The 25865-nt window shown below is 47.0% G+C and overlaps 3 protein-coding genes across 4 annotated transcripts; 1 reads left to right on the forward strand and 2 right to left on the reverse strand.

Annotated features, from left to right (window-relative positions):
• Positions 1-612: 612 nt before the first annotated feature.
• On the reverse strand, positions 613-8465 carry CNTD1 (cyclin N-terminal domain containing 1; the record flags this gene model as incomplete). The annotated part of the gene is made up of 7 exons (XM_081272573.1): positions 8211-8465; positions 4577-4652; positions 3990-4164; positions 2867-3029; positions 2256-2400; positions 1374-1470; positions 613-783 (listed from the first exon to the last, which is right to left on the reverse strand). Exons 1-7 carry the CDS (start codon positions 8377-8379, stop codon positions 613-615), a joined length of 996 nt encoding a protein of 331 aa, XP_081128699.1. The 5' UTR covers positions 8380-8465.
• A 276-nt stretch (positions 8466-8741) lies between these two features.
• Positions 8742-9619, forward strand: COA3 (cytochrome c oxidase assembly factor 3). Its single transcript, XM_081272507.1, has 2 exons — positions 8742-8985; positions 9252-9619. Exons 1-2 carry the CDS (start codon positions 8772-8774, stop codon positions 9356-9358), a joined length of 321 nt encoding a protein of 106 aa, XP_081128633.1. The 5' UTR covers positions 8742-8771; the 3' UTR covers positions 9359-9619.
• On the reverse strand, positions 9252-25712 carry WNK4 (WNK lysine deficient protein kinase 4; the record flags this gene model as incomplete). 2 transcript variants are annotated; one of them, XM_081272506.1, is made up of 19 exons in its annotated part: positions 24874-25712; positions 23306-23478; positions 22151-22371; positions 21704-21861; positions 21035-21123; positions 20741-20957; positions 18807-19071; positions 18446-18567; positions 18165-18223; positions 17949-18066; positions 17574-17690; positions 13275-13412; positions 12646-12700; positions 11969-12165; positions 11829-11889; positions 11333-11741; positions 11047-11246; positions 10784-10881; positions 9252-10672 (listed from the first exon to the last, which is right to left on the reverse strand). In XM_081272506.1, the coding sequence occupies exons 1-19, from the start codon at positions 25486-25488 to the stop codon at positions 10670-10672; spliced, it is 3315 nt and encodes a 1104-aa protein (XP_081128632.1). In that variant the 5' UTR covers positions 25489-25712. The 2 variants fall into 2 exon arrangements, with proteins under 2 accessions (XP_081128632.1, XP_081128631.1); XM_081272505.1 differs by lacking the exon at positions 9252-10672 and having other exon boundaries at positions 10742-10881; positions 11969-12549.
• Positions 25713-25865: the final 153 nt, after the last annotated feature.

A 25865-nucleotide genomic window follows, 5' to 3' on the forward strand; every position in this document is an offset into this window, starting at 1 on the left:
AACTAAGGAGAAATAAATAAACACTATCTCCTTGATACTTAGTCAAGGTCACCAGATAGTCTGTTTTGAAACTCCGGTTATGCTAATCTCTATGTCTTATTGTCCTGATTAATGAAATTAAGTCAAAAGCTATGAATATACTCTTAAATAAAAATGAACCAACTTCACTAATCTATATCCTCCAAGCTCTTTGACACTTTTAGTTTTATATGACAAAAAGGACATTCTTATCCACCCTGACTCTCTGATGTAAGAAAATGTGCATGAATTTGGAATAACAGCAAGGTGTGGTGGCACTCACAATAATCCAGCTACTTCGAAGACTGAAGCAGGAAGATTGCCAAATTTGAGACCAACCTGGGCAATTTAGCAAGACCCTGTTTCAAAATGGAAAATAAAAAGTATTGGGAATATAGCTCAATAGTGGAGCATTTGCCTAGCATACAGAAGGTCCTGCATTCAATCCCTATTATGCAAAAAAAAAAAAAAAAGGAATATAAAATACAGTTCAAAAGAGACTTGGAACTTTTGTACACTGAGTATGAAAGTAAACAAAGGGAGGGATGAGTACAGTGATGGAAGGCTGTTTATATTTGGTGGATTCAGCCTGCATCATGTGTTAGAGGAAGCAGCAGCCTTCAGAGCTCTGGCTGCCAGGTGGGGAGGAACAGGCTGCTGTCGCCCTGGAGTGTTGGCTCCCACGCTGTGAGTCAGGATTGCATAAGAGAACTCAGCAATGCTCTCCGAGGCAATACCAGTGATGCTCTGCAAATGTTCCACAACCTTCACAAATAGAGACAGATTTTGTATTACTAAATAATCTCAATGTGTTTTGTGCACATGTGCGCACGCACATGCACACAAACACACACACACTGCTTGGGATGTTCTCTTAAGCCAAATATAAACTTTTTCATTTCTCTGAACTTATGGGGAAGAGTCCAGATTCCAGTGTTTGCCAGTGGCCAAATTACATTAGGATACCTTTGTCCTGCTAGTGTTGGCATGGAAATTTTCTGGTGGACATATCCCTCTACTGGAGATAAGTTTTGAGAATATAAGGGGGATATTTAGGCTTTAACATTTCTTTTGGGGGAGGATATATTTATTAGACTTTAAACATAATAGTGGGTCAGAATTTTAAAGGGAAATGAACATGCTAAATTTGAGCATCTATTTCCAATTTCATAAGGGGAAAACTAGAGAAAATATTTCAATCCTGCCTTAGTTTTTCCCCTCCCAAATCCTGTTCAATCACCCCAGTTCTGGGTCTTGGCACCTATCTTTTGTAGGTTGTCTTCTGTTTAACTGATGGAGAAATGCTTTCTATTACATTAATTCTGGCCATGCTGGTCCTGCTCAGTGATGCATACCTGGCTCCAACACTCATGGTTTTGGATGAAAGCACTTGCTGCAATGATTCCTACTGCCAACAGCATGAAGTCTTCCTTTACTGAAATAAACTTTTCCCTGAGTGATTAAAACCATATTAATTTTGGAGCTAGAAAGAAATTTCCAAATCCTTGATCTTCCAACTTACACTATAAATTGCTTATATTGATCATCTTGGATGTTTTTTTTTAATATTTATTTATTTTAGTTTTAGGTGGACACAGTATCTTCATTTTATTTGTATGTGGTGCTGAGGATCGAACCCAGTGCCTCACGCATGCCAGGCGAGCGCCCTACCCCTGAGCCACAACCACAGCCCCCATCTTGGATGTTTTGAGACATGGAAGGAAATGGTCAAGTAATAGCTAATTGACCTGCTCCCCTATACTCCCCCAACTCAACTGGCATTAAAACATGCCCTCATGTCTTTGAGTGATAAGGCTTTTTATTGTTCCATCTGTCTCCCTAACAAATGTATCTGTAAGGCCTTTGAGCAGCCTGAATATACAGTAATCAAAAACTTTTGTTCAAGTTGCAACCGTATGACTGTTTCCCCCCCCCCCAAGTAACTATAAAAACAGTCTACTAACCTAAAATTATAAGCAGCTATAAAGAAAAACCTAGGAAAGTAAGTTAATTACTTGAAGTAATTTAAATCCAGAAGTAAAAGCTTTTAGAGTTTTCCTGATTGGGTTCAGTCATCTGCATCCAAGCAACATTTAAAAAGTTAATAAGAACGAATAACCTGTGTAGGTTTTCAGTGGACTGGATGCCTTACTAGGGTAATTCCATTCTCCACAATCTTGTGATCTATCCCCCATTTCCTGTTCCTGGAAGGAGCCAACCCTAGAGGAGTTGCTTACCCTTGGATTTGACTGGGCGTAGAGTTCTCAATTGAAGCCCTCAGCAAACTTTCATATATGGGTTCATGTAGAAGATAGACCAGGTCAAGCAGGGTCAGGCAGGTTGCATGCAGCTGTGTTGCTGGGACCAAACAACCATTGTATCCTAGATGGAGTGTGAGCAGAGTAGGAAACATTAAGTGGTTGTACTCTAATTGTACTGACCATTGTCTTATGACATAAAGCTGTTTAGCTACTAATGTGCTTCGTGGTTCCTACATTCTATAAGCAAGTCAGTTGTAAAGGACAAAGGGACAGGTAGAGAACCTTCATCTATAGTATACATACAATTACAGTATTTGTTCCTATCTTATGTCTCCATAAAATCAACCCTTTGATCCTGCAATAAGAAAGTACCTAGCGAGTCCAAACAGAAACCAGTTTCTGAGACTTCTGGCTCCTTCCCCTATCAGGTGCTGGAGGGGACACCTTTTTCAGTCATTTAGAGACAATATCAGCTTCCTACTGCTCCTCATTGGCAAGTTCTGCCTGCTGTTCCCACACCCCAGGCACGTATTTTTATTGCCTTCTATGGAAATCTCCAACCCACATTTCTTGACACAACAAAGTACCTAAAACCTCTAGGAGCATTTCTACATATGCCAGGGGAGTGGGTAGATTGATTTGAAAGTTCAGGGACTTCAAAACATCAAGCTCTGACTCCAGCAGTTCTTCTTTAGTGTATAGATACCCCAGAGCCTGGAGGAAATTCAAGACTGTAATGTTGCTGATTATCTGAGCAAAGAAGAACAAAACAGGGAGGGAGAGAAGGATGTCAGGATATAGGTCATCTTATCTTGGTAGACTGTACTAAGTTCTTCACAGCCCAACCCATGCCTTCATTACTAGTCTCCCCTCTTGGTAATTCTCTCTTAAACTCTATGCTTATTGCACAGAATGTTTGCTGTTCCCAAATCTACCAAACTGCTTCCTGGACCTAGATCTTACTTTCTTCCCTCCCCTTCTTCTCTCACTGCCCTCCCTAACCCTCTTTTCTTGGGATTCACTCTTCTGCCACCCACCCCTACTTCAAGAAATCATATTCTCTAAATACACTTCCTTAACTCTCCAAGGCCAATGAGGTAGTCTCACCCTCTATTGTTTATATTAATCATAGCACCTTTTTACCCTGTTTGCATATTTGTCTTTTCTTATTAGATAATAAATTCCTTGAGAACACAGATAATATATTTACTGTTGTGGCCATGGTACCTAGTGCAACATCTGGCCATAGGAGAAACTCAAAAAATTTAATGTCATTTTGCTGCACAGGCACTGGGTAGTCATGTGGTAACATTTTATCCCTTTTAAATGTAATACTTTTCCTTAAATGGTGATAGGTATGTTGGCAAATCAGGCATCTTATGCAAACTGTCCTTGAATCCAAGGAGAGGAAAGGTGACCTGTATGAATGATGGCATCTGTCCAGTAATTATACTTTGGGAACAGAACCTCAGGTTATTTAATAACTACTTCGGTGAGAGAGAGAGAGAGAGAGAGAGAGAGAGAGAGAGAGAGAGAGAGAGAGAGAGAGAGTGTGTGTGTGTTTAGGAGGTATGCTTAGGAAACATAATTACACTCTGGAATTTCCACATAAGCAGTACCACCTGGCCTAGGAGTAGGTTTCTGAGCCACCTTCAATGAACTGGTTTCTTTCTAACACTCAGGTGCCCACAAGCTACCCCAGCTCCTTACTTTGTAGTGGAAGGAAAGTTTGCTGGCCAGCTGAACACATGACACCAGGCGAAGGATAAACTTATTGAAAAGCTGCTCTTTCAGAGCCCTCCAATTCTGAGACTCTGTCTTCTCATTACCCCTCAGCTGGATTGTGGCTTGCCTACAGATGTTCTCTGCCTGCTTAACCATAAACCTGCAAGGAAGGGAGAGGGAGAGGAGAGAACCCACACTTAAACAAACTAAAGGGAGTTTGTGCTTCAAACTATGCTATATTTTAACTTCTCGGGTATCAAGTGCTGGCTAAGAAATTTATACTTGCAAGTAAAAGAGAGAGGATGTAAGAGTAAGGGGCAACTAGTACTTTTCTGTTTTGTTTTTCAGTACTGAGGATTGAACCTAGGAGTGCTCTACCACTGAGCTGCTTTTTGAGACAGTCTCAAGTTGCTGAGGCTAGTCTCAAATTTGCCATCCTCCTGCCTCAGCCTCCCAAGTTCCTGATATTACAGGCATGCACCGCCTCCTCTGGATGAAATTTTTTTTTTTTTTAAGATTTAGGCACATTAGCCATTCTGAGAAGTACCACTCACAAAGGCTCAGGGTTTTACCTTTCTAGGATTTCTACAGCTTGGTAGCTCACAGATTTCTCCAAACACCATTGTTCAGACAGGAGAAAAATAAACTCTGCCAAAACAGGAAAGAAGAGCTCATTTACAAAATGCAACCAAAGCCACTCTGTGAACTCTTGGTGTTGTGTAAAAGCCATGATGAGGCTGAGAAGAGGGTCAAGAGGTTAGAAAGATGAGACAGAAACAACCAAAGCAGAGCTTGATTTCCTTTGCTGCCAGTAAGGCAGATCAGAGGCATGAAAAGGAGGCTGACTGGGTCATGGGCTTCACAAGCGCCCTCAGTAGCCCAAAAGCATTCTTGTGGGTCTCAGCTGATAAAGGCCTTGGCCAGTTACACATAAATATAGCAGCTACACCATGCTAGGAACTCTCAGCTTCAAGGAAGATTCTCTGATAAAAATCCTAACCTCTATATTCTGTTTTCAGTGGAATATTGGCAGGGAACAGAAAGGTCCCTCCTGGGGCTGTCTTTATAACACTGTTTGTTTAGTAACCACCCTCTGGAGAACTCCCATTGCTTTACAAACAGGATTCACCTTACAGCTGGACACTACCTCCCCACCACCAGTTTGTTGGGTAAATCTGTGGTGGCTGAGCCTCTCCCTAGGAGCAAACTTATTACTGTGGAGTGACTTGTCTTAAAGAGACATACCCTAAATCAGAGCACATAGTTCAATTTAGTGGGAGAGAATCATTGGGAAGGTGAGAAGACCAAGACACTTGGCAAGATTTTAGTCTGCCTGTTACTCTTATTTAAAAGAACATCCCAAATATAATTCTATTTAGCTTGCAATATCATTAGAAGGTGAAAACAAGGGTAAATGTCCATTTTCAGCAAAGAAATCTCCTACAGACCTAAGAACTTTTAACCTTGATGACCAAAGAGTACAGATTGAGTATCTCTTATCTGAAATGCTTTGGACCAGAAGCGTTGCAGACTTCAGGGCTTTTTGGATTTTGTAATATTTGCATCCCTAATCTGAAAATCTGAAATGCTCCAAAATTTTTTATGCATGATGTTGGCACTCAAAGTTTTGTGTTTGGGGATTAGGGATGCTCAATCTGTACACATGTAGTTGAATTATCACTTGTCTTTAGAGAAAAATCTCTCTTAAAAAAAACTATTTTAAAAAAAGACACATGATCAGTTTAAAGATCTACCCAACACACATTACACACATATATGTACAAAACCTTATTACAGACTACAGCTTTGCTAGCGATGTCCAATGCAGAATAGAATTAGTTTAAACAATTCAGAAAAAAAAAATCCCTAATTGTGTATTACTAGCCAGTCTGGACTTCAGGCTTTATTTCTTAGCAGTTTTGGGGAGTGTGTGTGTGAGCGCGCACGTGTGTTTGTGTGCGCACATGCACATGCATGCCCACATGTGTGTGTATGTTTACATTTGTTTTGGTTTTGGTCTGAATAATCTAGGCATTCATTTCTGGTTTCCATTTTAATTTTCCAAGAAAACAGCTTGGCTTAGGAGGAATAGATGATGGTTACATCTCTCCCTCAATACTGGCTCCACCTCTTCTGCTTACAAACATATTCACATCTGCTATTAAATAAAAAGAAGCTCCCCTACCATGCTCATAAGCTGAGTCTCCATCTCTCTCCTTCCTATCACTGCTGAATTTCTTACACACCCGCTGTTTCCACTTTTGTCACTCCCTAATTTCCTGCAATTTGGCTTCTACTTTCCCCAACTTGTTGAAATGATTATATGTCCAGATTGTTAAATATCATGGTTTTCTTTGCAACCTTCATTCCTGTTGATATTCCTAAAATGTCTGAACCTGCGGACATTATCTTTCTGGAAACTCTCCTCTTGGCTTCCCAAAGTCCTTGTTTCTGCTCCTGTATCCCCAACCACTCCATTCCCTTCACAACTCTTCCACCTATTCTAATCCCCTCAACACAAAATGTTTCCCAAGGAAATGTCCTTAACCTGCTTTTCTTTTCTCCTACACATTCATCCTCTCCCATAGTTTCAACAATATCATTATGAAGATAACTTGCAAACCTTTATTTCTAGTTCTGACCTACTTCTTTGTGTGTGTGTTTTAAATGATTGGTAAGAGGGGCTGGGCTTGTGGCTCAGTGGTAGAATGCTTACCTCGAATGTGTGAGGCACTGGGTTCAATTCTCAGCATCACTTATAAATAAGTAAATAAAATAAGGGTCCATCAACAACTAAAAATATGTATTTTAAAAAAATGATGGGGGGGCTGGGGTTATGGTTCAGAGGCAGAGCTGCTCGCCTCGCATGTGTGAGGCCCTGGGTTCGATCCTCAGCACCACATAAAAATAAATAAATATATTGTGTCCATCTACAACTAAATTTTTTTTAAAAATTTTTTAAATGATTGGGGGCTGGGATTATGGCTCAGCAGTAGAGCACTCACGTAGCACGGGCAAGGCCCTACATTAGAGCCTCAACACCACATAAAAATAAATAAATTAAATATATTATATCCAACTACAACTAAAAATTTTTAAAAATTTAACAAAATGATTGGAAAGCACCCTACCACTGAGCTCTCTCCCCAGCCCCGGATCTGCTTTTTAAAACAGCCTGTTAGAAAATTTTCTCTAGATGTTCTTCAAGTACCTTAAACTCAATAAATCCGAAACCAAAGCAATTATTTTTCTCAAAGTCACAGATCTTCCTCTTTTGGTTTTTGGTGTGTGTGTTAATGGCACCATTATACTCCCAGTCTCTCAGACTCAATCCTTTGGGAGAGTCATTTTTCCTTCTTCATGTCTTTAAGTCACCTAGGGAAGAACCCTAGATTTTGCCTAAATGTTTTTAATCCATCCTCCTTTGTCATTTTCTCCATCCTGTCACCTAGGCTCCCCTGGTCTGCCTACTTCCCATCTTTCTCTAGTCAAATTCATCCTTTACATAACATCCAAAATGAGTTTTGCCCAGGCAAAAGTTAGTCACACCACTGCCTTATTTCAAAACTTCCAACATCTTCCTATTAAATATAAAATCCTCCCCCTTGACATTCAAACTTCTACATGGAACTTCTCCAAACTACCTTTATGTCTTCAATCCAACAACTCTTCCATGAACTCTGGCTGGTGGGCTACTCTGACCCCCACACATCTTAAGCTTCCTTCACTTTATTCCTGCTATCCCATTTTGGTAGAAAGGCTGTCCCCCTCCTCCACCTTCACCAACCAACCTTCCTTTAAGGTCTACTTCAAATGTCACAATGCCTAGACCACTCCTTAATTCTCCCTATTACCCCATCCCTCCTTTCAATCCCCCTAAAAGTTTATCTCTTATGTCACTTATCTAACCAAGCTTGTAGCTAGTCATTTACCTATTTGTCCAAATAACCCCCCAAAGATTGCACATAGTTTGAGAACAAGGGCCACCTATTTCTTCTTTCTATGGCAGGCAATGTCTAAGTACTCTATATATGTTGGAGAAGTGAAGGTGCTGGAGAAGTTCATCACTATGGCCCTAGCACCCGGCAATAAAGCAGGTACAAAGTAACAAAAAAAATTTTTTTTGAATAAATAAAATTAAAAGAATCTTAAAGTTGGTGCCTCAAAGGCTCCCATCAACCCCACTCCCAGGCCCTGCATCCACACCCACGATCCGGGTCTCCCTGAAGCTGCCCATGCGTCCCCCAGCCGCCTGCACTGCTTGCTCATTCTGCTGGGCCAAGTGAAGCAGGGCGTCTTCAATAGTTTCTGTGGCAACAGCCCCAAACTGAAAGTCACCGAGGGAGCTCAATCTTGGCCTCATAGGTCCGTCCATATTCAGAAGCCTTTGGGGACCCTGGGACAGTTCACTGGATCCATAAATTCTCCCCCTTAGTTTCTCTCAGAAGCCTTCAGCCACACCCTGGGTTCCTCGTCCCCTTCCAATGTGTCTGTCCCCCCCTCAAGTCTGAGGAAAACCCAATTCCCACCACAGCCTCGAGCTCTCCACAGTTTTTCCCCCGCTCCAACGGCCGGCCGCGGGACACTCAGCCAATCAGAAAGCACAGCCCCTTCCCGCCATTCCCGGCCTTCGCCCTAGGGCCCAAAGCCTCGGCTCTTCCGGGGAAAGTGAATAAGGACTACAACTCCCAGCGTTCCTGGCGGTGGGCAAGGACTACTTTCCCAGCGAGCCCCGCACCCCGGCACTGCGAAGGGCGGAGCGGCAACATGGCGGCGCCGGGTGCTGGTGACCCTCTCGATGCCAAGAACGGAAAGGCTCCTTTTGCTCAGCGCATCGACCCGACCCGGGAAAAACTGACTCCCGCGCAACTGCAGTTCATGCAGCAGGTGCAGCTTGCCCAGTGGCAGAAAACGCTGCCACAGCGGCGGACCCGGAACATCGTGACCGGCCTGGGCATCGGGGCCGTGGTGTTAGCTATTTGTATCCGTCCTGATAAGGGCAGGGGAACAGAAGCGTGTGGGAGGACTGAACCAAACATTTAATGTTTGGGTGAAATAGGGTTAATACCAGCTGTTCTATTTTTAAGGTTCTTTTTAAATGTGATTTGGGAATGATGAGGGAGTTGTTGAGCTCAGGGTTCAAAAAGAGCAGTGTGAGATTCTGGAATCACTGATTTGGGAGAATAAAGGGTGATAGGAGAAGGGAAAATCTATATTCCAAGTAACTTCCTGAACCCACCTCTCTAGATGGATACACCTTCTACTCAGTGTCCCAGGAGCGTTTCCTTGATGAGCTGGAAGACGAGGCTAAAGCTGCCAGAGCCCGAGCTCTTGCGAGGGCATCAGGACCCTGAATGGGCAGACGGGCATTATCTATCTCCAATCTGGTGGAGCCCCTTCACATGATGGATGATACCCCATGATCCTGTAGAAATTGCCTGCTCACAGTCTCACTGGCCTACTTACTGACTTTGGATCATGATTGAACCCAAGAGACTATGCATTTGGCCATTCTCAATGGAATCTTGTCCGTTTCCTATGCACTGTGTACAGTGACTCCTTTTTGTTTTTTTCCTTGATTGAGTGTATGCAACATTGGCTTTTCTCAAACTTTCTTTGTGGTTTAGCCTCCTTCACTTTCCAGAGGCCCAATTGTTTGGGGTGGGGGTGGCACTTCTGTGCAGTGTTAGAAGCTAAAGTGGAAAAGGTAAGGTCAAGTTAAGAATAATAAACTGTGAGTCATTTCTCCTGGAGCTATGCTGGGGTGGGGGGCTGAGAGGTGCATGGTACTTAATGCTGGAAAGCTCCATGGGCAGCAGTTACCACAGTGGCATTGCCTCAGGGAGCTGTAAATGTTTAACTAGAATCACTTTTTCCTGAGATCTTTCCGCCTGATTTAAGGGAGAGATCATTGGGCTGTTTGAGACTGAACCAGGTCTTAGGGGAAGGAAGGTCACTCTTCTGCCCTCTACCCTCAAGAACAAACTTAAACTTTACTGCCTTTTCTTATCCTTAGGTAAATGGATGAAGGATGTGAGACAAAATAAAAACAAGCCTTGTCTTTTAATTTTCACTGGTACTGCCCTTTACAGGCTTAGGGTGGGATCTGAAGGGGATGTTAGCTTGGTCTAGTGGATCACTGACCTTGCAATTTCCTCATGACCTCTGTGGCAGGAAGCCTGCTCGGCAGCTTCCACTCTGCCTCCTATTGTGAAAGAGAGTCCCTTTAAATCCTCCCCTGACTCAGTGCACAAGACTTTGCCCCCAGTTCTAAAACATAACAAAGATTCAGTCCTTATTTCCAGCATTTTTTATTGGCTGCCACTAATTCTGATGTGAGCACACCACCTACACTCTTCCATCTGGGAGTGAGCCCTCTAGAAGCATCCGAGCTTGTGTGGGATTGCTTAGTGGTTGGCCTTTGGCTGGGGAGGGGTTGGAAATGAAGATGGTAGCTGTAGAACTGACACCTCCACAAAGCAAACAGTTGCCATGTTTGACTCATAAAAAACAACTGCATTCTCCATGCCACCCTGGCTGTTTGCCCCTCAGTACTGGAGTCTTTCTTGCCGAGTTGAGTTGGTCAGAAAAGCATCAGGTTCAGAGAGCACAAGCACCATGTTGGGCCATGGTGTGGGGGGAGACAAATGGCTTCTGTTCTGAATTCACTGGAAGGAAAAAAAAAAAAAAGCACTGAAGAAAACTTGAAGGTGAGAAGAAGGCAAAAGTGCTGTCAATTACCATTCCCTGGGCTCTCCCTCCCTTGGGCCCACCCTCACCATCCTGCTAACATCCCCGGCGAATGTCACCCCTTTGCTTGCCCGCTGCTCCTGGGAGCCAGTGCTGCTGCCACTCAGGGAGTTCCTTCGCATGATGCCTGGGAGCAGGATGGGGGAGAGAGAGCACTAAGTGAGGGAAGGGCCAGTGAGAAGAGGGAGGCTAGTCCCCTCAAATCAAGAGGCAGACCCCTAGGGCCTACAAGAAAACTGAATTGATAAGGAAGGGGTTTTGGGAAAGATGGAAACTGCAGCTGCAGTCTCACCAGGGCCTGGGGGCTCTGAGCGCTGCAGACTGTTGCGGCGCGAGGTAGGGAAACTGCCCTTGGAGAGGCGACGCTGGCGACTGGACAGCATAGCTGCCGGGGCCACAATACCAGGTGGGGGCTGCTTCCCAAGTCGGCTGTACAAGTCCTCAATTTCCTTTTTCTGTAGTGTCTGTAATGTTTCCACCTCTGACAAGTGCCTGAGGATGTACCAAGGGCATGAAAGAGCTCTCCCATGTTGTTCCTCCAAGTTCACCTGTTGCTCCACCATTCTCCCCAGACTCACTTCTGCCGAAGATTGTGCAGCTCAGCCCAGAATTCCTCATCTTCCCCACTGCTTTCTGACTCCTCACTGCTTAGACACAGGCTGCTGTAGGAGTAGTTCATCCACACTGGGCTGGGATGGATCAGGGGTGGGGGGCTGCCCCCAACTCGGGGTTCCTTCCCATCATCCCCTTCCTCCTCAACTCCATCCCCTAGACCCTCAGTTGCCCTGTCACTCTCCGCCAGAGCCTCCCTGGTCTCTGGCCCACTTCCAGCACCATCCTCTGTGTCTGAACTCTCTGAGGTCAGCTGAGGAGTTGGAAGCTTTACAGAACTGGAGAGAGTTGGGGATGTTGGTTGCAAGGAAAGAGGTTCTGTTGGTTCCTTAGATGAAGTCACATGGAAACGCCCAACAAGCTGTGGTTTTCCCTCTGCAGGAAGACAAGGAGAGAATGAAGAGAGAGAAATCTGGTAGGATATAAAGCAGATTGGGAATAATGGGCAGGCAGAGGCCTCACCTTCAGAGATGGGTGCCAGTCTGGCTTCACCCAGGAGTGGCCAAGCAGGATTTGGGGAGGCCTACAAAGTGTGGGTTCATGAGGAGGGAAATGATCCAGAATGGAGACCCTCTAATCATCCCTCTTGATTTCCTACTTACCTCACTCTCCATCTCAGCTGCTTGAGGTGAAAGGCTCTCCTGGTCACAAGGAACAAGGGCAGTGGACAGGCTAGGCAGTGGATCAGGAGAGGCTGGAGGAGACTGGGAAAGGAGCCCCGGGGAGGGGGACAGCAGGGACTGGGCCACAGTCATCACAGCCAGAGAGAAGGCACTAGCCAGAGAGAGGAGAGGGGCTGCTGTAGTGGAGGGGAGGGGAGAAGGGGAGGGGCAGAGAGGAAAAGAAGGAGGATTAAGAGTGAGCTGGGAACAACTAGGAGAGAATGGGGGTGGAGAACTGGTGGAGAGAGAACTCAGAGGAAATGGAGAGGATGGAATTGGAAACTGGGATGCACTGGAGGAGAATGGAAGTGGAGAGCTGGGGGAGTGTAGAGCGGGATTTGAGGAGACCTGGGAGAGTGGGAAAGGGCTAGGATGACACGGGGAAGAAATGATGGGAAAAATGGGACTTGGAAGGATGGGGGTTCCAGGGGAAAATGGGTTTCCAGGAGACAAGGGTGTTCCAGGAGAAGTGGAGAAGGTTGCCCAGCTTCTGTGTTCTGGGAAGGTGCTGTACTGGGGCTCTGCTGGGTGGGGAGAAGTAAGTGTTGAGATTCCAATCCCCCATGCCCTATGTCCTTCCCAGAAGCAACCCTAAGAGTGGGATACACAGTACATACCAGTGGGTGGGTCTGGGAAGGGGCCTGAGAGGGCAGGCAGTGGTGGTGGCTCCTCCTAAGGGGAAAAAAAAAGGTGTGGTGGCACAGTCACAGTGGGGAAAGCTGAGTCTTAGATGGAAGGTTTCAGACTGGGATTTTTAAGCAAGGATCCATGAGCCTCTAGAGTCCAGACATGAGTTTCAAGGGATTCAAAAGTATGTGCTGAAATATTTAGGGGTAAAGGGGCATGAGGTCTGCAACTTACTTTCAAGTGGCTCAGAAGAAAATTATGTATATTTATATGTACATACACATACATACAAACAGGGAGGGGAGAGAGGAAGAAAGAATGATAATGCTGATGTCATGAAACAAAAAATTGGCAAATTGCAAATTCTCTGAATAATTCTTGCAACTTTAAAAGTCTGAAATTATTTCAAAATAATGAGCTAAAAGAAAAGTATGCATTCAACACTTTTTTTTTTTTTAACAAGAGTCCATGGCTTTCATCATATTTTCAAATGGGGTAAGAGCCACTGTTTCAAGGTCCCAGAGGTAAAGAGGAGTTAATCCAAGGGGACTGTGGAGGAAAGAGTAGTGAACTCTGGCAGAAAATCCATTCTTCCTGGAGATGTCCAGAAGGGCCTGACCTGGGGGATTAGTGCATCTTCAGCAGACTCGGAGGGGCCATTATCTCTCTTCAACAGGGTCTCTACTCGCTGGATAATCTCCCGAATCCGACTCAGGAATCCATCTCTCTCCGAAGGCAAAATGAACTCATTATACACCTAACAAGGGTTAATAGGATAGGAAGGATACTCATTATCTCACTCATCCCTGGCCCTGGCTCTTGCTCTTTAAAAACCAACCATTCACAGTGCTATTTCTGCCAACCACCAACCTAAAACAAATATTTACCAATATCTATTATGTGACAGACTAACACTCAAAGGATGCATGTACTGTATATACAAGATGCCTTACATATATTATCACATTTAACACCAATAACTTTCTGAGGTCTGTATTAACATCCTCAGTTTAGAGTAAAGATAACCAGTGCTCAAACAGGTTGAATTCAGGCTGTCACAGGATTTGAACCCAGGTCTACTAACTAGAATCTGAGTTCTTTCTTCTGTTGCCTGGCATGCTTTTGGACATAATTCCTGCCCTCTTAGGACTTATAAACTATATCACACAGGCTCACATACACACATATGACAAAGTGAAGTAGGAAATAAGGCAATAATCAGTAAATATCACATTCAACTCCTCACATATTTAGTACCTACTACATGACATGCATTGTACTAGGTACCATGTAATACATAGAAACATGAAGCAAGGTCCTAATTGTGAGCCCAGAATCTAGTGGAGGGGACAAACAAACACAAAGGCTACTGCAAGTTAGCCTCATTGGTAAGGTGCTCATAGGTAAGCTGCTTATGAGTCTTTTCTTAGATAAGGACAGATGGAAATACTACCCTGCAGCCAAGGAGAGCTGTTTCATGGATGTTCCACAACAAAGTGAACATACCAAACATTACTGAACTGTACACTTAAAAATGGTTAAAATTGTGCTCGCTTCGGCAGCACATATACTAAAATTGGAACGTTACAGAGAAGATTAGCATGGCCCCTGCGCAAGGATGACACGCAAATTCGTGAAGCGTTCCATATTTTTAATTTCGCAAGGCCCTAAGCAACTTAGGGGGACTCTGTCTCAAAATAAATTAAAAACTAAAAAAAATGGTTAAAATTGTAAATTTTATGTTGTATTTTTTTTTTTTTTACCACAATAAAAAGATGCTAGGGCTGGGGCTGGGGCTCAGTGGGAGAGCCCTTGTCTAGCATGTGTGAGGCACTGGGTTCAATTCTCAGCACCATATATAAATAAATAAAGTCCACTGACAACTAAAAAATATTTTTTTTTAAAAAATGCCAAAAGTCTGTTATTTATCACCCTCCCCCAAATGTTATTCCCATGAGGGAACAGATCACACAACCCTGGGAATGGGAGAACCTGGGACAACTTTTCGGAATAAGTCTTTGGAGCTGAACTTTACTTTGTTGGAGTAAGAAAAGCAACCATTTTTTGAGCACCTACCATAAGTGGCCACTTCTCGTGCATTATATCATATCATATCAGGACATCTTTGCAAAATGAATATTACCACCTGATAAGCAAATGAGATTCAGAGAGGTAAAGAAACTTGCCCAAGGGACTGGTGATGTTAACTCAGTGGTAGAGCACTTGCCTAGCATGCACGAGGTCCTGGGTTAGAGAGAGAGAGAGGGAGAGGGAAAGAAAGATAAAAAAAAAAAACTTGCCCAAGTTCACCAAATTTCAACAGAGCTGAAATTTACACTGAAGTATTTACACAAAAGCCCACCCTTTGCCAGGCATGGAGGCACACACCTGTAATACCAGCAACTCAGGAGGCTGAGGCAGAAAAATTGCAAATTTGAGGCTAGTCTAGGCAATTTGGTGAGTCCTTGTCTCAAAATAAAAAATAAAAAGACTAGGGTGTGGCTCAGTGGTAGAACACCCCTGGGTTCAATCCCCCAGTGCCCAGGGTGGGAGCTTAGAGGGAGCAGGGGGAAAAGCTCACCCTTTCATCTGTTCTGCAGTTTAGGCAGAGAGAACAGTAAAACAGCTTTGAGGCATAAGCATGGCACATTCTTCAAATAGTGAGGACTCAAGCATAACTGAGCAAGCTGTAGATGTTAAAGGCCATGCTTTGTCATTTGGACCTTACTCTACAACCAAAGCAGCCACTAAAGATTTTGGGGTGAAAAGCAACAAGATCAGATCCAAGTCTCAGGAGAATTGGTAAGAAGAAAATAGAGGGGAATTGATCTTGAGTTCAGGGGCAAGGTCACTTTAGTTGTATGTGGTCTGAGTGGGCATGAGAGCCTAGAAGAGAAGGCTGTAACAGTGACAGATACCTGAGCAGATGGAGCAGAGGCAGGAAGGCACCCAGCCTATTTAGAGGACCACTCAAAAACCAGTGTGGTTTGCTGTGCATAGTGGTACATGCCTGTAATCCCAGTTACTCAAAAGACTGAGGCAAAAAGAATGCAAGTTTGAGGCCAGCCTGGGAAACTTAGCAAGACCCTGTCTCAAAATTTCAAAAAAAGGCTGGGGGTATAGCTCAGTGGCACAGAGTCCCTGGATTTACCCTGGTAGTACAAAAAAAGAAAAAGAAATCAGTAGTGGCTGGAGGAAAGACTCTAGAAGTGGTAAGTGGCCTGATGGAAGAAGACAGACTTGTGTACAGGGTGACATTTTTCTTTGTCCTAGACACAGGTGAATGACATGATGAAGATGATTTATAGTTTCTGAAGCCTGACATTTCTCTTAATGCCTTCACTGCAACATCCCAGAAGCTTGTGTCTACCTACTCTATTCTATTGAAAATAGTCTCCCACAAAGACCTTCTCCTAAAAAAAAGCTAGTGTGGTCTTGCCTCAGCCTTCACCCTATGTCACTAGAAACTCTCCTCACTCAGATTTTACTAACATCTTCCTACCTCTTTGGCTCCATCTCTATGCCCTTTAATAACTTAGTTTCCCCCTTCTAGAACAGGTGGTGTCCACTGAGATGCACTCAAGTCCTATATGTCTCTGACTTTGTAGGCCCATCTTTCTTCAATCTCAACTCTGTACTGATGACTTCTAAACCCACCTCTCATTCTAAAGCATACTTGTCCCCAGGAGAAAACTCACTGCCAGGGCCAGTCCAACCCATATCCTGTTGCTATGGAGGATCTTGTCTTGGCTGTCACTCAAGCTCAATATAGCTCCTTAAAAGCCTGCTTTTAAAACTCTCTCTCTCTCTCTCTCTCTCTCTCTCTCTCTCTCTCTCTCTCTCTCTCTGGGTGGCCTGCTCCTCTTAGTTCTGCCGAGCTACAAGTCGCCCTTGACATCACCCCTCCCTAACTCTCTATCATATCAACTCAGCAAATATTTATTGGACATCTATTACCTTCACTGTACTATATCAACAGGTTACTAATTTCCTGAAACAACCCTCAGATTTACCCCTTCTTTTCCCATCTCTATAATCCATCTTCTCCCTCATCCATATCTAGATTTTCTTTTCTTTTCTTTTGCACTGGGGGTTGAACCCAGGAGCTTTCTATTGCTGAGCCATGATCCCGACCCTTTTTATTTTTTGAGACAAGGACTACTAAATTGCTGAGGTTGACCTGAAATTTGCAATCCTCTTGCCTCAGCCTCCTGAGTCACTAGGATTATAGGCATGTGCCACCACACCCAGCCACATCTGGCTTCTTGTGTTTACCTTCTAGCTGGATTCTCTACCTGTAGTCCCCTCCCATATTCTATGGCAGAATAGTCTTCATTCTTCAAAACCTTCTCTTATTGTATTACACCCTGCCTAACTCTTATGACCATCTATACTCTGTGCCCACTCCAAACCCACCTCTACATCCCACAATTTTCTTATAGCATTTACTTCCAGTGACAGTAGTTGCCTCATGATGTCCTCACAGCCCCATACTCCAAGTGACTCCCTACTTGGAATGCCTTTGCTTATGCTGCACCTCCAGCTAGGCATACCCTCCTTTCCTTTCTTATTTATCTTTCAAGACTTTGGGTAAGCCCCACTCGTTCCACTGCTGCCCATCCATGCTTTTCTTACAGCCACAGTATCACATCTAGCATGCAGTTCACATGCAGCACTTGTGTACACCCAGTCCCAAATAGCTCCAGCTGAGGAGCCAATCCTGACCAGATAAACAGAAATCTTCCCCAAAACAAATGCTGAGATGTCTTCAGAGTCACTGTGCTCAATGCTAAGTAGGGTTTTATATTCATTCCCCTTGCTGTGGGATCAGGCGTTTCAGCACCAATACACATCAGGAGGGAGACTCTTTTTTTCCCAGATGCATACACTCTGTCCTTATCTCTCTCACCCCCCTCACCATGGCAGCTGCAATTTCTTCTGGGCTGTCCCCATCCAGATCAAATCGGAAAGTCACCATCTTGCTGTTGTGAGTCTGTAGCTGGCACTCGACCACTCTGTCATTCTGGTCTGAGACCTTCAGAGTCAAAGTCAGGAGAGGGGACGTGGTCAGTGCCTCTGTCTTCATCATGTGTTCCTACTCTACTCCAGCCAAGTGACAGTGCCAGACTGGACTTGGAGAGAAGTAGTCTCTACCCCCAAAGTCTAGTATTAGAAACTAGACTAGTTGCTTCATGGCTAGTCATTTACATTATTCTGCTTTCTTGGCTGACCTTCCCCATCCACTGAAAGTGCCCTCCTAGCCCTGTAGGTCATTCTCCATGTTCTTTCTTACACTAGTGACCCTTAGCCGGGATCGGGGTCTACGCCGGAGATTCTTCCCTGGAGGTCTCCTCATCTGTCCCATCCCTTCTCCTATGTCGCTGAGGCCTGATGCTGCATCTGAGGCATAGCTGGAAAAGGGAAGGGAGATGGAAGAGTCTGTGTAGACAATGGGACCCCAGAGTTCCAAATATCTCATCCTGGCACCCCAACTCATTCCAAAACATACCTGTCCCCAGGAGAAAACTCACTGCCAGGGCCAGAACGTGGAATGGACAAGGCAAAAGCCTGAAATAGGATAAGGGTTCATGAGGTCAGGGGAAGATAACTATTGAGATCCAGAGAGACCACAGCAAGGATGTTGGGAGGATAGTAGGGAGAGGGAATTGGGGAAGGTAAGGACAAAAGTAGTGAATTTCCAGGACATGGGGACAGGTTAGGGGGCTTTCAAGGAGAGAGATAGGTCATAGGCTTGGAATGGCTGGGAGCCCCCACGTAATCCCTTCTCACCGAGGGTAGGCAGAGATGGGACTCATCGGGGCTGGATGGCACCCCCCCAGGGGGCTGAAGGGCAGGGTCTGAGGCATCCAGGAAGCCAGAGGAGCTGAGGTAGCCATCAGTCTCACAATCCGCTAGTGAGGGAGGGAGGGAGGGAGGGAATCAAAAAAATAAAGGGAAGTGGTGGCAGAGAAGAGGCCCTGTCTGAGCACAGGGGTCTAGTGCAAAGAGGGAGCTGTGGAGAGTTCTTTCCCAGAGGGAGCTTCATGGCTGGGGTGGAAGGCAGGATGAGTGACAGTGCTTCTGGGTTGGACTTGTAGGTGGGGTGCAGAGAGCCAGAGTTGACCTAGGTCCACCATCAGACATGACTTACAAGTGGTAGATGAGTAGCTGGCATGGCGGAAGAGGAAAGACTGGTGCTGGTCTGCCTCTGGCTCCTCAGGTTCTAGGGGGAAGGCAACTGAGGGACCAGGAGCCATGGGAACAGTTGCTGGCAGAGGTCCTGGCTCAGGTGGGAGAGCTTCCAACTCCCTAGCTTTTCGAAGCTTCTCACGCTTTCGCTGGATGGCAGCAACCCGTTCACGCACCGCACGGGCCACTGGCTGGTAATCAGCTTCACAAACCAACCCCAGGGCTACCTGGAATTGGAAGAATGAGGAAGACAGTGTGGGATCCCCTCAAAGATCCAGCGGGACATCTTGAGGATAAGGGAGGAAGAGAACCATTTATTGATTAGTCACTATGTCCATTAATTGTCAACTCCTTAACATTGTCATCATTAAGTCCTTCCAATAACATTGTGAGATAGGTCTTATCAGCCCATTTTAGAGAAAAAAAAATTGAGTGACCAGTTCATGTAAGTCAGTGGCTCTTAACAGGGGGAGAGCTTGACAAAATCTAGAGTCTTTTTTTTTTTTTTTTGTACTGAGGATTGAACCCAGGGGCACTTTGCCACTGAGCCACACCCCCAGCCCTTTTTACTTTTCATTTTGAGATCGGGTCTTGCTAAATTGCTGAGGCTGGCCTCAAACTTATGATCTCCCAGCCTTAACCTATCCAATCATTGGGATTATAGGCATGTGCCACAATGCCCAGCTGCAAAACATTTTTAATCATCACAACTACAGTGTAGATGCTACTGCACTTAGTAAGTAGAAGCCAGGGATTCTTTCAACATCCTACAATGCACAGAACAACACAAAATGTCAGTAGTGCCAAAGTCAAGAATCCCTTGTACATACTCAAGTAGGGTTTGATGTCAGATCATATTGGGCTGTGCTGTGAAGAGCTGCTGTTATGCCACATTCAAACTGTCTCAGGTTCTTCACCCACCTTCAATGATCCTCACCTTAGCAACTGCCATTTCTCTATTGAAGATCCCATCCTCTCTCCCTTTCCCCTACTCAGGCCTTCCTAAATCTCTCCCCATGTTTCTGCCCTGGCATCTTCAACCTCCATTTATTCACACACACCCTCTTCCACCAGCATCTATTCATCCCTATTCTTTCCTCCTCATTAATTTCAACTGTTAAATTTGTTGGGTGAGTAGAGGTAGTAAATACAGGTGATCTGACTGCAAATTTAAACTACCTGAGTTTAAATCCAGATTTGCCACTTAGCATCTTGGACAAGATATTCAACCTCTTTGAACTTCTGTTTCCTCATCAATAAGTTAGGATAAAATTACTCTTCCTGCAGGATTGGTAGCAATGATCAAATGCATTTTAAAGTACTTTAAACCATATAGGAATGTAGGCTACCACATGCCAAACACTGTCATGGATAGGGGCGGGGGTGGGGGGGGCAGTCTCTGTCCTCAAGGAGTTGATAATCTAATGGAGGAGAAAGAACAGAATGTATCCATACAACTAGACCCACAGCTTGAGGGCTACTCAAGGATGCACTGCCATGGAAAGAAGCTTTTAATTTTGATTCTAGAGGGGAAGCCTTAGTGAAACCGAGGGTTCTGCGTATAGAGAAAGAAGGACGGGGGGGTGGGGGGGTGGGAATAAAGAAGAAGAAAAGCATGGGGGAGGGGAAAGGTGGAAAGGAAAAATAGGTAAAGGGCATTCCAAGATAAACACATCTGCAGGAGCTAAAGCAGGGGAATTAGAGAATCCAGGCTTTTTCTGGAAAGAAACACTGAATGTGTTTGCAGGTGCATTAGGACAGGAGAGGTAGGGAGACACCTGTAGGAGATGCCACAAAAGTGGGGAGAGACCACCTCCTTCCGCTTCAGGGTCCCTCTGGTCAATGCCAACCCGCCCTTTACACGCTCAGCCACAGCACAGTCTGACCTCCGCTCACCATCTCCTGTGCCACCTCCTCTGCCGCGTCCCGGCCCAACTGGAAAAGGAACTCAATGGCCTGGTTGTCCCGCGGGCGCCCCCCGCGTCGCGCGCCCTCCATACGCAACCAGAGCTTGAGTCCGGGTTTCTCGCCATCGTCCTCCTCCGCTAGCTCCACGTGCACACCGTGCTCCTCACGGAAGAAGGCGTGGGCCAGGAGATCCTGGATGGTGAACCTGTGAGTGGTTCGGCGGTGAGCTGAGCCCGACAGTGTTTGCACCTCTTCCCCACCCAGCTCTTCCCGGTACCCCACCTCTCATTCTTATCGGTACGAATGCAGCCTTCAATGATCTCCTTCACCTCGGGCATCTTCACTTTGTAGAAGCTGTTCGGTTTTGTACCCTAGGAGAAGGGGTTGCTTGACGTCTCCGGTCCTCCACACCTCAGCTTTCTGCTAGACACCCCCCAACACACACCCCCGCTCCAGTGCGGGCAGCAGTGCAGGCATTCACCAAAGCTTGGCGACTACTACTAGAAGATTTTAATTCCAATCCTAGTCCTTAGGGCTGGGGGTGTAGCTCAGCAAAGCAAGCACTAGACCCTGGGTTCAATCCCTAGCACCAGGAAAAAAAAAATTAAAAGTTCCTCCATTATTAACAGTGTGACCTTGAACAAGACTGACTGTTTTATTTGTAACATGCAGGATAGAACATTTGCCTCCCTCAACTTGCGGAGCAGCTAGAAAGACTGGATGAGAGAATGGATATGAAATACTTTGTAAAATTCTGGGAACCCTAGATATATTATTAATATTATTAGCTTGAGGGGATTGGGGGAGGCATTGTACATCCAATATTCTTTAAGTGTTCACTAAGGTATCTTTTTCTTTGTGAAGGGAAAGGGCATTGACCACGGGCTAGCTGGGGCAGGAAAATGAGAGGGGCATCTGGAATCCCTTCTCCCCTAGCCGCACCCCTCTCACCGAAGTGACCTTGCGGTAGATTTGCGCAGCATTTTGGCACTCTGAATAGGGATACTCTGAGGTAGCCATCTCCAGCATGCACATGCCAAACGCGTACACATCCACTGCCTCATCGTACTTTTCCTCGTACATCTCGGGGGCCATGAATTCCGGGGTCCCTGTAGGATCCACAACAAGGATCAGGCTGCCAAATCTTCCTTCTGACCTCATCCTTCCACATGGGCATATCATGGGCTAGGAAGTGCAGGGGCAAACCCAGGAGTTCTGAAATGCAAGTGACCAACCCTTGCCTATAATGTGTGTGGGAGGGATGCCATAGGTCTCCCCAATTCCCCGGTGGGCTCCTAATTCGTGTATGTCTAAAGCTCTGCTGGGGAAGGGAGGATCCCATTTCTCTTCTGAGGTGGGGGAGATATTAATGGCAAGGACCCGCCTGGAAGGACGCACCAATGACGCTTTTGGCGAAGGAGGCGCGCTTGAGCGTGGCCAGGCCCAGGTCCCCGATTTTGACAGAGCCTGTAGGGCCTGTGATGAAGACGTTGTCACACTTGAGATCCCGGTGCAATATAGGGGGTACTCGGGAGTGTAGAAAATGAAGTCCCCGGAGAATTTGGCGGCTCCAGCGCTGAAGGACTCTTGGTTTCATTTCGCGGAACCTTCTCAGGTACCTGGGAAAGGGTGCATAACCAGGGCAGTGGTGCAGGAAAAGAGGAAGGGCGGGGAAGGGCTCCCACTGAGAAGTTCCCCTTCATCCCACCCTTGCCTCTGCACCTTCTACCAGCCTTTTTCTAGCTTAGCTCCACACTAGGTTCCTGGGAGAAACTTAAGTTGGGTGTGGTAGATAGCCATGAGATTACAAAATGGGTCTGATGATAAATAGATAGGGCCACAGCCAAAGTGTTTGTTGGAAGGGATGACTAACTGTCCCAAGCATGGGGGAAAGCTTCACAGAGGAAAAACTTTTGTATCTTGCAGGACAGGAAGTTCAAGTGTGAAAAGGGTAAGGGATGGAGACTTTCCAGGCAGAGAGGACACTGCCCTCAAAGGAAGGGACAAAGCAAGTGACAGGGGAGGGTGGGAGGAGTTCCTGAGAATTCTGGAAGTCTGGATCTTTGGCTGAAAGCAGAGGAGGCTGAATCCTAAAGATTTTGGAAATGGGTTAACCAGTATGGACATTACCCCCAGGGACCCAGGGACATGGGAAACCTAGGAAAGATCCTCCAGGTTGCAGGAAGTTAGGAAAACTCCGAGGGAGGGCAGAGCCAAGTGAGGCCCTTTAGGATACTGCTGCAGGGAAGGATGGGGTGGGAAAAGCCCAGTGTGGAGATACTGAGGAGGAACTTGGAGACTGTACTGATGAAGGTGAGGGTGTAGCAGAGAGAGAGAGAGATATCTGGGAAGACACCTAAGATTTTGACTGAAGTCCTGGGTGGACATTGCTATTCATCCAGGCAGGAACATAGGTAGATTGGATGGGAGACGGTGAGCCTGGTTTTGGACCTGGATGTAAAAAATTTGTGCAACCTGGGAAAGTTCAGGAAGCAGTGGGGAGACAGTGAGGAGATGTTCCACCCTTTCCCTCCCACCCCGGCCAGAGCTCACGTCTTGAGTGTGCCCGAGGTCATGAGTTCTGTGACCAGCACGATGCAAACCTGGCCCCTCAGCACCGACTTCCAGGAGTCATAAAAGCGGACGATGTTGGGGTGCTGCAGCCCCTTGAGCATCTCCACCTCTTCGGAGAAGCGCTGCCGCTCAGCCCGAGACAGTTTCCGAGTCTGTGGAATGGCGAATGGGATCCTATTAGGCCCAGAGAAGGATGGGGCACCTAGAGTGGAGCAGGGGGAAAGGGTGATGGAGTCCATGGATGGGGTCGGGATGATGGGATAGTTAGCCCAACGGACTGTAGACCCAAACTCCTTGTCAGTCCCTTAGGTTTGCTCCAAGAACACACCCATCCTAGGCCTGGGGCCGCCCCTTGGACCCCCTGCTGGACACAAGCGCCTTTATGCAGCCTGGTCCTGGAGCCCTGAGCTCAATAGCGCCTTTGTGGCCGCCCGGGCCTGGCCTGTCGTGGGGCGGGAGGGGTGCCTCGGGGGCTGGCAGCAGGCGGACCTCAGGCAGGGAATTGGGGCCGGCAAGGGTTTGGCGCCAGATACTGGGAACTGCTAGATTCAGACAGAAGGCGGAGGTTGCAGAGGGACGTATAGAGGACGAAAAACTCTAAGACCAGGCGCCAGGAGCCCTTCCCCACCACCACCATGGCTGCCCTGCCCCCCTCTCCTCTCCCTCCCGTACCGGGTTTGGCCTCCTCTGTTGGCCTGGCCTAGAGCCTGGGGCGCGGCACTGGCAGGCGCAAGAGGTGAACCCAGTGCCAGGGCCAAAGTGAAGGGAACCTTCCCCCAGGCTCTGTCCCCCAACCTGAATCTGAAGCTTCTGACCAGAGTCAACTGGGTTCTCCCCATGCATATGCAGAAGAGTAGCAATAGGAAGAAAGTTCTGCCAACCAACATCTTCCTGAAGTCCAAGAGCTTAGAGCCTTTGGGTCTGGTAAGAAAGAACCCAGGTAGGCAGAGGGATGAGAAGCAGGACTGAAACTCAGGCCAAGGCTGGAGCTTCCTGTCCACAGGCCTTCCCCACTACTCCAGAAGCAGCCTGGGAAAGAACCATTCTGTGGAAACTGCCCTAAATCCTTCTGGAGATGGAGAGGAGAGGACCCTGACCCAGCTCCTGATCTCTAGCATCCCAGTCTTTTGTTCAGCAGAGGAGAAGGGGGAGCAAAAGGCTCAGGGTCACAACGGAAAGTCTCAGGACTTACAGAGAAACGATGGGGAAAGATTGTGGGTATTCAGGGAAGGAAATTGGTAGGGTGTCCCCTCCCAGATCTGAACTGGCTCCCCCATCCTATTTCCCATCCTAATTTCCAACTGTCAGGGATTTGCAGAGAGATTTTAAAATGAGAATGTCCATGCCCCTTGGGGAGCTACTATATACTATTTGCCTGTTTCTCCTGAGTCCAGCCAGTCAGCCAGATATCTCAGTAAGGGCAGGGATTTCTGGGCATTCAGCAGGAAAAATACATCCTTCCCTTGATGCCGTCTGCCCAGTCTCCCATCCTAATACCTCCAAAAGGTCCCATCCCGAGGTGCTACAGAGGGGGCACCCAGCCGCACCTGCAGCTCACACCAGGCCACCTCCACCGTGGTGTCAGTGTCTAGCCCTCGATACACTGTCTTGAAGGAGCCACGTCCAATCTCAATGTCAAACTTGAGGTATCGGCCGTCTGGGGATGTTGCCACAGCCTGGGTCTCTGTGTCCTCTTTTTCTTCTTGCTCCCGCTGTCGCTCCCGGGCTGCGGCATCTGAGACTCTCGGCGGCTCCCCAGACCTTGAGCCTCCTGCAGATCCCGTAAACTCCGGATGCACTGAATCCACAGTCTTCACAGGGGCTGCCCCAGTCCGCGTGCCCTCGGGGAGCTCTTTGAAGCAAGGTGGTGGGCTACTCGAGGGGCCTGGAGGAGCAAAGTCAGGAGGATCGGGAGGTTCCGGAACGGGTGTCGCTGGCTGGCACCAAGAGCTCAACAGACCCAAGTCGACTGAGCTGCGGCGGGTGACACGGGAAGAGCGAGGCCGGGGCTCAGCCTTCCCGGAGAAGCGGCGTGCTCTGCGAGGAGGGGGCCCGATGCGGGGTGGCCCCGTAGTGGAGAGAGACGGTGGGGGCAGCAGAGCTAGGTCAGCCTCGGTCTGGGACATGGGGACCGCGTTCTCCGTGGTCCGGGGTGCCAGCATGGGGAAGGACCGGGCGCCGCTGACCAAGCCAGATGACTGAGGAGGAGGCAGCTTGACAGGCTGACTAGCTGGGTGCGCAGCTATCCAGCTGAACTGTAGGGGCCCCAAGCCCGGGTTGCCTACTCGCGGCCCCGCCCCCGGCCCCGCCTTGCGCCCGCCCCGGCCTTACCCCCCAGGGCGGTCCACTCCCAGCAGTGAACCGCACCGCGGTTCAGAGCCCGCGGTGCATCCCTCCTAGCCTCAGCAGCTGCCAGTGCACCCCCTCTGCGTGCGGTCTCTGAGCACTAGCCTTCTACCTCAATTCCTGGCAAGGGTGGAGTGTAAGGCGGCAATGTGTTCTCCCGCACTGCATGCGCAAACCTGTTTTTTTTTTGGGG

This window comes from Spermophilus citellus (assembly GCF_964194105.1).
Source record: "Spermophilus citellus genome assembly, chromosome: 17".
NCBI lineage: Eukaryota > Metazoa > Chordata > Mammalia > Rodentia > Sciuridae > Spermophilus > Spermophilus citellus.